At 36.9% G+C, this 14,779-nt stretch overlaps 1 protein-coding gene across 1 annotated transcript in view; it reads left to right on the forward strand.

Moving 5' to 3' along the window:
• LOC104514011 (histone deacetylase 9-like) overlaps positions 1-14,779 on the forward strand; it is a gene marked incomplete at its 5' end in the record, with an annotated part of 135,785 nt that overhangs the window by 35,135 nt on the left and 85,871 nt on the right. Inside the window, 4 exons of the mRNA XM_010157528.1 lie at positions 5,416-5,471; positions 5,714-5,801; positions 10,140-10,259; positions 10,575-10,672. Of these exons, the coding sequence (XP_010155830.1) occupies positions 5,416-5,471; positions 5,714-5,801; positions 10,140-10,259; positions 10,575-10,672 (362 nt within the window). The remainder of the gene's footprint in view (positions 1-5,415; positions 5,472-5,713; positions 5,802-10,139; positions 10,260-10,574; positions 10,673-14,779) is intronic.

A 14,779-nucleotide genomic window follows, 5' to 3' on the forward strand; every position in this document is an offset into this window, starting at 1 on the left:
AAATGTTTAATATCCTTTTCTGTTTCCATGGTCTCTACTAGCTTCCTCTGCAAGATGAAATGATATTCCCTCATGTCCATTACTGTTTTCTTGGTAAATCTGTGTGCTGCTAATACTGGTCTGTTAAATCATGGATTCTTCTTCACTGCATTCGTAGACCCCCAGGGCCAGATACTGGCTCCTGCTCTGGCAGTATGAATAGCTTGTAAAATTGTCCTAAACAGGTACCTGAGGATTGCCCGGCTTTATACCACTCACTCTTGTGCTTACCCTCCCTGCTGGATGGCATAGCTTGGGGTCATATTGCAGCATAAGTGACACTGGTAAAAATACGGTTATCTTCTTCAAGGTTCCAGTTGAAAGGGGATTGTTGTAGGCAGCTGAGACTCAAAGCAGCCCTGATGTTTGTTACTGTAAGAGTTAACTAAGCCATAAAGATGACACTGAGGCCAGTTCACCCTGTGAGATAGACTTTATGGAGCACATTTTAAATTTAAAGAAATAGGGTTTCATGTAATTTTATAAGCATATGAATTTGTATATATGAAACCCATATAGAATATTAATTCTGACAGGAGGAATGGATACATTTCTGTAAAATAAATAAAGAATATTCTACAAAGGAATTAAATATTATCTTCGGTGATTGGCTTCTCATTCTAAAGCCTGTGCACATTGAAGCAAAAATGAAACCTTTCCATTGAAAACAACTGAATGTCCAAGCATGACATGTTTAATCACTGCTAATTTTAAGACTGAAGGGCTAGATAGGCTAAGGGATTTAGATATGTAGAAAATAGAAACTTTAACACCTGACTTGAGGATGGTGAGCTTTAAGTGTGGAATCCAGACCCTAAGTTAAGTACCTGGTCTCCATATAAAACCATATAAAATAAGGTTCCTGAGAAAGCTGACCTTAACAGTGTGTGCAACTGCAGTTAGCTAGTGCTCAGGACAAAGTTCTGCCAAGAAATTTGCTCATCACTAGGGATTACACCCATTTTTCTGAAAGCCTTTTTTCAAAAGTTATAAACTTCTGAATAGAATCACAGAACCACAGAACAGTTGAGTTTGGAAGTGACCTCAGGAGGTTATCTGGTCCAGCCCCCCTGCTCAAGCATGGTAACCTAGTGTCCAGATGGCTTTTGTATATCTCCAAGCCTGGACACTCCACAGCTTCTCCGGGCAATCTGTTCTATCGCTCAGTTACCCTCACAGTAAAAGATTATTTTCTTACATTCAGATGGAGCCTCTGCTGTTTCAATTTGTCTTTACTGCTCATGAATAGTTGGGATAGATCACATTGCTCTTTTGTACAGGGCTTTACAGATTAAAAGACCCTCAATTTCTTATCTTTCCAACTGAAAGGATTCCATTTTAAAAATCTTATCTTAAATTTGAAGTTCAGTGGTGGTGTTTTGTCCTCTACTGTAACATCATGAAGAATATTTTTATTGCAAAAATCTTCCTAATGTAACTTACCATATGAGGGTATTGGGACCATGCCTGTTTGAGTATTTAGATTGTGGCACAAAGAGGAGATATTGAGACACATCTTTTTAGTCAGATTTTTCTACAATAGGTGTAGAATCATGCTGTTCCTCGGTTCCTATTCAAACTTAGGAATCTTTCATTATTTCCTGCAGATTAGCAGTTCTTCAGTAGAGGGGGGAGATCCTTAGGAGATGTTTCCAAAGAAGTTGAAAGAAATGCTCTTTCTACAGATGCAGATCTTTTAGGGCCCTCTTTCTAAAGGTATGATCATTTGGGAGAGGCTAGAAACAATGATTTCCAAGTTCATGATCTAAACTGCATTCAAGAAATTTTGTGCAGGGCACTGTATAACTTTCTTCCCTAAGCCTCAAGTAATAGTTCATAAGACATCTCTTATCCATTGCTATTTCTTGCATGGTACTAGCTTTTCTTGGAGTCAACAAAACCACAGAGGATTTTATCAGAGTAATACCAGGCTTGTCAGCATTCCTGAATGCCAGACTAACTGAGTTGCTTTTAGTCCATTTCAACCTAGGCAGAGCAAGCTCCTCTCTGCCAAGCAATGAGAAGAGTGATTCACTCCTTCCCACAGTCATCACATGTTGCTCTAGGGAAAAATTGCCTACGTCTACCTTTACCTCCTTGTATTATAGAAACACCAGTGGAACTCTGCTGTAGATGGTCAGTCCCAAGCCCTGGAGTAACCCACCTGTGTTATGGTACTGTTTTGAATGCTTGTCTTGGAAAGGTTAGGGCAGAGGTATAATAGATGCCCAAGCACGATGTAGCCCAAAGTGCTGACCCAGCACACTACAGAAAGCAATCAACTGTACCGCTAGAGACAATGAGGGCACAGTAGGATGTATATACCTCTCTTCTTTAGAAATCAAGCATCCAGCTACCTATTTGGAGTCATTAAACAATAGAATACTTAGCTTAGTGTGGAAAAAGATGAATATTTGTCTTAGTTTTCATTAAATATCCAATATCCTGCAATGGATCTTCTTTGTAAACTGAGTTCGGGCAAACTTCTTTTTGTTCATTGTTCAAATATTCACTGATTTTAGAATATAGCTATTCAGGCTTTACTCTTTATCCTCCAGTTTAAGTAAAGGTAATCATATAATGGCACAGACATGAATCCTTTGCCTAATGTTCATGTCTGTCAGTCAGTTTAATGTTCTGTCTACACATAAAGGTGTCTGTATCCTAGTATAAATAAGGCTCTGTACAAAAATGCTTTGAATTTATGTGTGTTGGCTTCATTTTCAACATATTGCTCCGTGTTAGTCTTTCTATCTTTAAAGCAGATTTTTGCTTTTCTGTCTACTGTTCTGAGCTCACTGTCTGGTATTTAAATATCGCCTAAATAAATGAATTCACATTCCGTTGTGCTAATGTACACTGTATTCATACAAAGTTTAAAAGTAGGAGAAATGAAGTGTTGTATCAATTACACAGAAGTTGCTGTTAATACTGTCTGGTAACTAGTTTTCAGTGTTTGGTAAAATTATATTATGTGCTTTATCATCAACATAACATACGTCACTGTATTTTTAAAAAAGAAAATTCTCCATGTGAATACTGAACTTCTTGTAATGTAAAAACATAATAAACGGTCACAACAGTGATGTGATCATCCTGCATACTCATGGAGAACTATAATAATTAACTTAAGCTCTGGTAGCAGAAATGAGCTAGCTATAACAAAACAGGGCTCCCAAACAGTCTTGTCAATGTGAGGGAACAGGGAAGAGAAGCCTACACTGTGACTGCCATCTTGCCAAAAGGAGCAGTGTAGATTTTTTTCTGTTGATATATTGCCCCATGAAATCCTCCCAGAGATAATCATCTTAATTATACTGATCTTTTGGGAATGCTGATAAAGCTAGATGATAATGAGCTGTGAGCTGAGCAGGGGCAGCTGTAAGCCTTGTGTGGATTTTTTCCGAATTCTTACAGATACGGAGAGAACAAAATACAGGTGACATGATGCTCTTACTCTAGTAATACTCTCTTTGAGTCTCTTCTCACTTCATTATTGGTACATTCTTCAGCATACACATGCTTTGTTTTTTCACAAACACTGCAAGAAGACTCCACAGAATTCTTCTCTAAGTCATATTTTGTGTGAAATGTTAAGAAAAACCCTTAGAAGGATAAAGAATAGGGTTTTAGCTAAGAGTGTAAAGCTGGTTTGGTTCTGAAGATTAGTGAAGTCCACAAGGCCTTTTTTTTGATAGTGTGTTTGATAAATTGGTGGCAATTTATATTCCACCGTCAGGAATGCCTGACTAAACACGAATGTAGTGTTCTCTTTTCAGGTTTATTTTTGGTTTTATTTTTGTTCTAAATGTGGGAATTTAATGCAAAATAAGGCATGGTGTCAAATCCCCCAGATTCTTTAAATGGTGGCCAGAAGAACCACTCTCACAGATGTGTTCCATTTGCTTTAGAGTTTAAGTTTGCTGTAGTCTGATAGAACTTTGGCCACATTCTGCAAAACTTTGCAGCTGGCTACTTAGATTAGGTTTAGCAGCAAATGATATGAGGTAGCCTGGTAGTATTTGTTCATAAATTAGTGCCAGTGAAACAACATAGGTAGACAATTGCACAGGTACACACAAACTCACATTGTAATTAAACAGATTTCACAGACACCAATGTAACTCTCTTAACCACCATGTTTTTCCTCCTTATTTATGCCTTTACTGATTATCATGTTTGTTTCAGCTGAGTAAAGGCTGAAACATTGAGATTTAATTAGCTTAAGTATGTCAAACTGGACTACTTTAATATTGATTATTAAAATAGACAACTATTCCATCCTTTTTCATCCCATTCCTTCCTCTCTGAAAATGTAATTCTTGGTTGGTCTTGCAGTCATACATACACACATGGTATTTGTGTGAGGCTGCTTGTAAATCCAAGTTTGGCTGACATACTAATGCACAGACTATAATTTCTAATATTTATGTTAATTACGATTAATGTGACGTCAAATATATAACTGAATGCAAGAGAGCAACTATCTTGAATAGTTGAAATAAAGTGTAAATTCGGTGAAGTAATGGTGTTACTCCTGAGTCTGACTGTTGTAAGAAAAATTTTATGATACACACCTTTCTTGAATATATAATCTGACTTTCTGAACAGAATTAGCTTGCCTGTACTTCTACATTTTCCCTCTATGTTATCTGCACTGGAACAAATGAAATTTAATTTTTCTTTTATCTTCAGTGACTGTAGAGGCAAAAAATTCCTTGATCATCACTGATCCTAGTGCTGTACTTTATGAAATTTATGTATAATTCCAGAAAGTGTATTATAAATTGACTTTAGGGAATCTATTACACTTGCAAGCATGGCAGGTTTCCAAATTTAAGTTATGGTTTGCAGAAATATGGGATATTCACTGTTGTCCTTTTTCTACTATCAGGAACATGTCTCTGTGTGAGTCTAAATTTATAATTTAGTCCATACAGAAAGTAATGTCAACACTGACTAATCCTGTAAAATATAAAACTCAAGCTACTTTTATTCTGAAGCATCTCAATCTAGGGCAATGTGATGTACATGAACTTAGATCAAGAATAGATCAGTGGTCTCTGCTTACTTCTAAATATGAATTCTAGACAGCAGAATATGACAGATAACAACTGCTTTCCCATCCTGCCTTTTTCCTCCTCTTTAGATCATGTTGTGTGTATATGTATGTATGTGAATGTGTGTATTTATATAAGTTTATATGCCACTGTTCTCAAATGTATTATTTCTGGCAGTACCATGAAAGGGTGAATGGACAGAAAAAGTGCTCAAGAGCCTCTAATAGATTTCAATCCAGTCTGCCTGCTGCTCTGTTTTGCACCAAGTCAAGTATTTTTTTAAGCTGATAATTGAAAACCTATCTTGTTCTTACAGAATGGCTTTGCTGTTGTAAGGCCCCCAGGCCATCATGCTGAAGAATCAACAGCCATGTAAGTACTAGGGAATATTGCCCATCTTGGAGCACTAAGGTTACTGGCAATCACCTGCGTTGTGCATGTCTCTGAAGAAATGTAATTGCTAGCAGATGACTGAAAAGGCTTTCTAGGTACTCCCAGAAGCAGATTTATGGCCTCAGAGATCATATAGCATTTTTTAAAATGCTCTGAACATTATTTATAGCTGTTTTCCCAACTGATTTGCTTTCTTATTTCTGTTCTTCTCTATTCCACAGGGGGTTCTGCTTTTTTAATTCGATTGCAATTACTGCCAAATACTTGAGAGACAAGCTAAATATAGGCAAGATATTGATTGTAGATCTGGTATGTATTCTTGGCAAGCATTGCACTTTGAGTGCATCTAGGTAAAAGATAATGAATTTGTATTTATATGTCAGACTTTCCTGCTTTTAATACCTACGAGTAATAAAGGTGTGCATTTCCTCTGATTTTGGGAACTCATTAAAGCCAGGATGGCAGTACTGAAGCCATAAACATCTATGTTTCACTTTAATGGTGTTAACTGCAATTTAATGAGAAGAAGGCACAGATCAGGGCAACTTTTATGGTCCTTAAATGAATTGATACTTCCACCGTTAAAATAACCCTACAGAACCCAAATTTACTTTCCCCTACCGAATACAAACTTTAAATAGTCAGATGTGCTTTAAAGAATGTCGTTGCTTTGGTAACCAAATTGGCCACTTCCCCAGCTAGCAATGATTCGACTTGTTGTGTAACTTCGATATTATTAAACAAATCAACAGGTCATTCCCTCTAAGAAATTTTCAAGTCATGTATGCCAGCTTTTGATGGTTCCCTGAAGGAAAGCTACGTGATTAAAAATCCACTTCATTGGATTAGTCTTGTATTTTAATAGAAGGCATTCTTCCACAATACTTAATACGTTTAACAAATAGATTATTTAAATGCAGATGACATTTGGCATGTTGTCTATATTATTTTCATGAAAAATGAATTGGAGCTCTGCCTTGCACTTAAAGGATCAGCCCAATGCACAACCTAAGGAAAGCTGAATGCTGATTTATGAGCACCATTTTTGTTTTCCTACAGTTCATGAGGAGGTGTAATAGGGTGTCTGACAAAGCATAGACAGGAAATGAACCCTGGCATCAAAACCTAACCTGTTACATCTGCACTTAATTAATTTTTGCAGGTGATAAAAGATTTAAAGACAAAATATGTTAAAGGGTTTTTGAAGTGCAGAGCTTAATAGTCTAAATCTTGTTCGTATCTGCACTCATAATTAAATCTTATTGTGAAGTCATGGCCTTACCATCTAACACTTTTGTTCAGTTAAACATGCGTACTGGCTGTTGAAGAGAAGCAGAGAAAGGGGGAGTGTGGGAGAAGGAATGGCAAGTGTAAAATGAGTAGTAGAATAAGTACATGGGTAGGTTAGATATTCCTAGAATATTTTTCAAATATTTCTCAGTGTTCTACTATCACTTAGGAACATAATCATAAACCAGTATTTTTGAAAAATTCACTTCCATTCTGTGTTGTATGTGTTTGCTGTCTTGAATCTTACAGTTCATTGAATTTTGATGCTGTAAATGCTGGCCAAAAGTGAACATTATGCTTATTCTTGTTTTTTAATAATAAAAAACTATTCAAAGTTTCAATTTGTGAATGTTTTTAAGTCTTTCTGACTGTGTTACATTCACCTTGTTGGGAAAAGAATTCTCTTCCATTTCACCTACTCAGCCAATAAGCACTTTGGAATTCAGCTTCAATTTTGGAAGGCAAGGTTAAATGTGCAAATCATTACCTGTGCAAACGATTACCAGTGAAGCTGCCTATCCTTAACCAGGAAAATAATCAGAGAATGCTCAGCCTCTCTGACTCTGTCCCATTGGCCAGAAAAACTCAGCTGGTGAAAAGGGAGAAATATATGGCTGACACAGATTACTTAATTCCTGGAGCAGTTGCAGACCAGTCCCTAGTCTGCTCCACGGTCAGTGCAATGATGTACAAAAAGTCATATGGAAAATTTCCTATGTATGCAAACTATGGATAAATCATAATCCCAACTGAATGAATGAACAAGCTAATAGTGATGTTTTTATGTCCACCAACACAGAGTTTTGGGCGTCTGAAGGAAAGAATGGAATTTCAGATGTTAGACTTGAAATTAACCTTTAAGACTATATTTTGGTATGTCTAGCACAGCAGGACCCCATGCTGGTTGGCAGCTATACATGTTACTAGAACATAAATGTTAAAAAGTAATAGTCAATCCCACACATTAAACTGTACTCTAGTTACAAATGAAGTGTAGTCTTCATAGCTGCTACATGTGTTCATATAAAAAAGCTTAACATTTTAATTTTTAATCTTTCCTTCTTTTTTTTAATAATCTAAAATAAAAGAACTCTCTGTCAGCTTTTCTTTCATCACTCCACCATTTGAATAAATCTCCATTTTGAACTGACTTATATACCCTGAATAAATTTGATCTGGAAAGTGCAGAGTATATACACATTTCCTACACGGTAACATCCTCAGTCTTATACAACACATTCTTTTGTTTAACCAGAGACGTTACTGCTCTTTAGAACAGAGTAACCCTTAGTGGAATTAAACTTTAGACAAGAAACTTAGCTTTGAGATTTGAATAATAATTTAAAAAGAAAAATAAGAACTCTGTATGCCTATTTACTATTTTTACTTCTCACTGTTAGAGCAAGAATAGATCTAAAGACCCAAATATGCCTGGAAAAGAAAGACTAATTAGAAATCACAAAATGAAGGCTTATTATGGTTTTAGTCATAGTCTCTGCAGATGTATCTATATGGTCAACATCTCAGGTTGTTGTTGCAATCCTTATTCCAAGATCACCTATACTTGCATGTGTGTTAGCATGATCAGGGTCTGTTTTGGGGTAAACCAACTAATTCAATTGCAATTGAAGACTGGATGGGATTCTGGGGTTAGTCTGCATGCCATATTTTACTTCATTTGCCAGTCAGAGCCCTGTAACCCTATGCTGACTGCCTTCAGATCTCCAGCAGCCTCACACCAGTGTGTACCCCCTTGCACCTCTAACATGTGTTACATTCAGCCTTGACATTGTCACAGTTGGTCTGTAACCTCATCTTCATGTTGTTTCAAGTACTTAAAACTGAGAAATAGTAACCATTATAATATTACCCCACAGAGGTCTCAGAGGAGGCCCAAGTCAAGCACAATGCAATGCAACTAAGACTCAATCAACGTAGAGAGACCTGAACAATGTGGGTGAAAGTCATGGGTTACATCAGCTTGCAAAGAGCAAAAGCAATGGTCAGCGCTTGCTGAGGCATTGGCAGTGTATACCTTATCTTGAACCTTCCTTGAGTCCAGGCATCCTGAGGAAAATGCAACCATTGTTTCTCAGATACTAAATTTGGTTCAGACCTCATAGTGTTTGTAAAATACACAGAGTCTGGGTGATAATGTTACCATTCAGAGTACTTTGTCTGTCCTCCTTCTAAATTCCCTCTTTAAATCAGAAGTTTCAAAGGGATGGATTAAAGGCGGAGAATCAATAATATCAATAATTTTTCAGCTTCTTACAAATGTCAGTGGAGAAACTTACAAAAAAGAATAATTTTTCTTTTACTAAAAGGCAAGTAGATTTTCCATTTCCAATTGTAAAATTTCTTGTGTGTCTAACCACATAGTACAATAGTAGAGCTGTGAAAACAAAACTAAAAAAGAGGGAAAGTCCACATCATCAGTCTTTGTTATACAGATATACTGTCAGCATTTCTTTTCCAGTATTTTATTTAATGACAGAATTTCTTTTCACTGGCGTTATAAAATGTTTGAAATATGGAGACTGGCCAAGGTCACTCCTTGATTGTGGAAGGCACCATCCTATCTGCCAGATGATTTAATAGCTAATGAGATCATATTCCTATGTCTTCAACTGTTGCTGTCATGATTTTGCAAAAATGAAGTATGAAGTCCTTTCTGCATCTGGCATCTCTTTTGATGTGGATCTAACTGCTGAGGGACTGCTAACTGAACTGAATGTTTCAAGAAAGCCAATTTACTCAGCTGGTCGCAGAGCCTTTGACCTCAATAGTGGAACTTGGCAAATCAATGAATACACTTATGTTTAGTGTTCTGTCAAGAATTGTGGAAAAGCTCTGTAAACCATAGATCCTTCTGCAAAATACTAGTTTGTAGTTTAAACATTAGTCTTTCTTCAGAGGCCAATGAGGCTAGTTAATTAAGCCTGAGGGGTTATGAACTGTTGGCAGTTAATAAGTCATAAAATTCCTCCATAAAACAGGATGCTAGATTCCATCACTGAGTCAAGGAGTACAAAGAGCCGGTGTATAAATATCTAATTGTACAAAAGGACTGGGATTTCTCAATGACTGCTCATCTGGAGTCTCCAGGGCACGCTCGCTATGGTTTCCTGATTTTAGAAGCCAGTTTAAAAAATGAGTGCATTAAAGAGTAATTTGCCTGAAAGTTCAGGAAGTATGGGGTGGTGAAGGGAGGGGGAAAGGGAAAGACAAAAGGAGGGCAAGGGAGAGGGAGAGAAACAGAGACAGAGGGTGGGGGTGGTAAAAGAAAGCAGAACCGAGCTCTCTACACTGAGTTGGACATTATTACATTTGTCATCTGTTTTCTTTCTCCTTTAGGATGTTCACCATGGCAACGGTACACAGCAAGCTTTTTATGCTGACCCCAGCATCCTGTATGTTTCCCTCCATCGCTATGATGAAGGCAACTTCTTCCCTGGCAGTGGAGCCCCAAATGAGGTTAGGTTTATTTCTTTAGAGCCCCATTTTTATTTGTATCTTTCAGGTAATTGCATTGCATGATTACCCCTAATTTTCTTGTCCTTCTCTGGTTCTTTAAATTACACCAGATTACCAAATTGTCCACTGGGAGCAGGGGACCAGTGGAGAACAAGTGCATAACCCAGAGCAGTCTTTGTCAAACAAGGCTGGGCTGATCTGACATATTGTTTGATGTTTGTTCCTAAAGCAGACTGGAGATTTTTTTTCCTCTCATTTTTCCTCCTTCTTTTTCCTCCTCTTTACCCCTTTTGGCATTTTATTCCTATTTTTCAGGTTGGAAGTGGCCCTGGTGAAGGGTATAACATAAATATTGCTTGGACAGGTGGCTTGGATCCTCCTATGGGCGATGTTGAGTATCTCACAGCATTCAGGTTGGTTCTTTTTTGTTTTAAAGTTATGAAAGCTGGTTGTACAACATAAGAACATGAATAAGAGCTAATGTACCCTTGAAAGACAGGAGAATGACCCATGGTGAAACTGTCTTAATCCTGGTATCCCAGTATATGAAAGCTAAGTAAATAAAAAAAATAGATGATTTAATTGTTGTGATGATCCACTCAGGATCAACAGAAAAAAAAGTCTAATGATTTAATCGGTCACTCATTTTATCATTATTATACAAGCCAGTAAAATTACTTTGAGTTTTCTCATTTCTCTACCTACAAAACTGAAATTTAAGCATATATATAAATGCTATACCAGGCAGAGAAAAATTACTGTTCACATTCCTGTTGACTGCAGTTATATGCAAGTAGATAGAAAGTAATATAAGTGTGGTCTGAATCCAGTGTTCCTCATTCACTTAAATGTCTCATCTTGGTGCTCACAGATTTGACAAATTGGCTTTTTCTATGACTTTCAGTAAAGTGTTATTTACTTAAAAGTAAAGAATTGTGAAATGTCTCAGTAAGAATGATAGGAAGTGTTGCATGGTGTATTTCTCTTTGCTTTAAACAGCTCATTCTAAATGGAATTTTATTCTTTCATAGGTGATGCGTCATAATCTTTAGTCTCATTTTCATGGGACCAGAGGAGATAAAACCAGTTCTAAAGACACTCCTTTAGACTTTCAGTAGTCCTGTCTTACATACACCATTTCATTTCATTGTAAAGCAGTCCAGTGGAAGGGATTAGTGGGCACTCACCTCCCAAGACTGGGCAAATGCTATGTATTAGAAAAGAAGTTTCATTTAGTGGAAACTGATATACAAGGAAGGCAATGAGATAACTAACATGTATCTCTAATCACTTTGAAGACTTCTAGTTTGAAGTAGTGCGTTTACATTGTGTATCTTTTGACTGTATTTTATTGAAAATACATCACAAAAAGTATAGGAGTCATTTTTGTTTGCTTGGGGTTTTTTTCTGAAGAACTCCCAGGCAGACCATGAAGCAATATGCAGAGGATCTGATGACAACACACCTGAATTCAGAGTCTAATCCCTAGACACAGAAATAGCCTTACACACTCACAATATCACACTGTTAGTGTGGAAAATGTTTTAATTTTATTTACAATATTTGCATGTGTTTAAAAAGAGTCTAAGCAAATAGTCAGTGGCAGGCTCCAAATTTTCTACACCTCAGTATTACCTCAAGCTTTTTCCAGGATGTGTCTTATTCTTTGTTGAAATTTTACAGAAGTTACAAGATTGGATGGTTCAAATCACTAGTATTAGTGTCTGATATTAATACATCTGGTATGATCAACCCAAAATCTTTGATTTGGATCTAAACTGTCCCAGTAATGATATAGGTAATATGGCCATCTAATACTGTGCAGAATGGTGGTCCCATCTTATTGAACAGAAGACCCACCTAAGTGAGGCTGCAGCCATAACTGATACCCCTGCTATCCTGACAACAAATGCCTGGGCTTAATAATACCTTTTTGAATATGTATCTTGCAGTTCCAGTTTAAGATGCACTAGTAAATAGTTTGGAGCAGCTCATATTGCTACTGTGCCTATTATTTTGCTTCAGAGTTAGAGGGAATTTAAATATCTGCCACTGAGAAAGGCATCACTGTTCCAGAAAATAAAATTCATGTAAGCTACCACAGATCAACTAATCATTTGCAGACATATCACTAAAGTAAATGCTTAATTACTTCCTTTTTTATTTTTAATGCAGGTAATATAAAAGTAATTAATTTGAAGGTTATACATTGTTTTAAATAGTTAATTTTTTTTTTTTTTTTTTAAGAACTATAATGCTATTGACTGATTACAATAGATACTTCTGTCTTCCTGTTCTCCAAAAGAATAGCAATAACAGAAAACATTTGCCTAGACCGTAAGCTCCTTTTTGCCTGGGCACAGTCTTTGTGCCCTGTGTAGGATTTATGGATATGGATTTAGTATGACAAGTATGACCCTTCTGAGTGGAGATCAATGAAGCAAACAGCATGGAACTTTGAAGGGTCAATACAAAATCTGTAGATTATGTAGCTTAGACCACATAGCTATTTTCTATGGATCTGGCCTGTATGGTAGATAAATTCACAGCTAGTAAAGAAACACTATTGGTGGGCCAGAATCTATCCCTGTTATTGTCCAAAATGTGAAACATGATGTAGCCTGCATTCTCATTTTGGCCAGGACAGAATTGTGAGACAGCAGTCAGGAAGGAGGGATATGCTTTTCAGTCCTTTAGCCATAGATAAAAAGGAAGGTACAGTCTTAGAGAAAATCATTAGAAGAATTGCTAAAAAACCCCAGCAAGTTGGCAGTTGTTCTAGAGTTTTTACCTGCAATAGGTCAGTTTTTAAGAAAATAAACAGTGAGTTCTGCAGATAGGAAAATTAGCTTGATTTCCCCCTCCCCCCTAAATAAATTGGTTTTAGGGACAGAGTTACAGAGAATATCCTTACTAAGAGTGGGGGAAAATGTTGGATATCCTCAATTTTAACAGTAAAATAAGGGACAAAATAGAGAGATTTTCTTTTCATACCTAATCCTCAGTAGAGAGAGGTCATGCAGTACTCGATCCCTCGTGAAGGCAGCTGAGGGTGTTGGTGAAGGACCTCTTCAAAAGAACCATGGTGTGAATAAGTCTGCAGACAGGTGGAGCCTGTTTGGAGAGAAGTCAAGGCTTCCTGCTTTCTGGCTGCCTTCGGAGCCTAAACCTTTGAGTTCTTAGGAACTGAGAAATTTGCGTTAAAATCATCTAAAGCTCCCTAGGGGGTACACATAACTTTCACTTTCTCACAGGCAGAGCCCTAGTTTCTTCCTAGAGTTGCACCAAGCACATAGCTGAGTGTCAGTAGCCATGACACTAGCTCGTTACTGCTTGATTGACTGTCAGATTTCACAGCAAAGATCTTTCTGAATGCTAAAGTCCACAGGAATGGAGACCAAGGCTTTTTTCTGTCTCTAGACTTTTGCCCATAATCGGGTACTACACAAAATGATGTATTTGATATCAGGTATATTGTTCTTAGGCCAGAATCTATTTGTAGAACAGTATAAGCATTTACACACACACAAATATATGCATGCAGGTAGCTAAATATTAGATATTTTCCACTGCATAAATCACTAGATAAATCTATTTTAAGTAAATCTTGGGACTGTATGACATTGCATATCACTCTTTCTCCAAACTGTCAAAGAAAATATTTGTATTTCCTCAGGAAAAAGCAACTAACATGCATAAAAATGCACAAAATTTGAAGATGAGTTAGAGGCATAACACTGAATAATCACTTCAATGACATGCTAAGTGAGTGGCTCCAGTGGGACTCTAGTGGGAAACAGGAAAAAGTCTGGGGTTGGTTTGTGTCCGCCATTTTGATTTCAGTGATACAGGAAGAGTCTTTATTGTATTTTGAAACAAACTATTTCTAGTGCAAAATCAAATATGAATGGCCACAATCAGTTTGAAGATGGAGACTGCTCTTTATATAGAAACATATGTTTTCCTTTCCATTTCTTTCCCATTTGTTTGAAGAACTGTATGCTCATGTTAACTACAAGGAAGTAGTAGAAAATGTATGAGAGAGAAGTTTCTGTAGAATGGGAAAGTGCAGTTATCAAATCTCTATAGCTTGTAATTTTGCCAGAAAATTTTAGTTTGATGTTTACAGTAGTTAAGCAACTGGTCTAGCTACAAAAATCTTTGAAAGAATGTCCTTTTTAGGAGGACAGACATCTCTCCTTTTCCCCTGTGACAATAAAAAGGCACAGCTCTTTTCCATCTTCAGGGCCTGATGTATCTTTCCCTCTAGAGAGTTTTGTTTCATCATTTGCTTCCACCTATTCAGCTTAAATTTGCTTTAATCTCTTTCAAAGCAACAGAAGATGGTGGCTATTTTCTAAGAGGATAATTCTACACTGCAGTTTATGAGGATATAATCCACTCTCTTCTGCCAAAGGTTATAGAAAAAATAAGAGCAGTGGTCGGCTACTAATGTTCAAATAATTATTTTCATAAGCTTCACATTATACCAGATGTGCTCAGTAAAGGAGGCAGCAGAC

The sequence above is a fragment of the Eurypyga helias genome, unplaced genomic scaffold (assembly GCF_000690775.1).
Source record: "Eurypyga helias isolate BGI_N326 unplaced genomic scaffold, ASM69077v1 scaffold13778, whole genome shotgun sequence".
NCBI classification, from domain to species: domain Eukaryota; kingdom Metazoa; phylum Chordata; class Aves; order Eurypygiformes; family Eurypygidae; genus Eurypyga; species Eurypyga helias.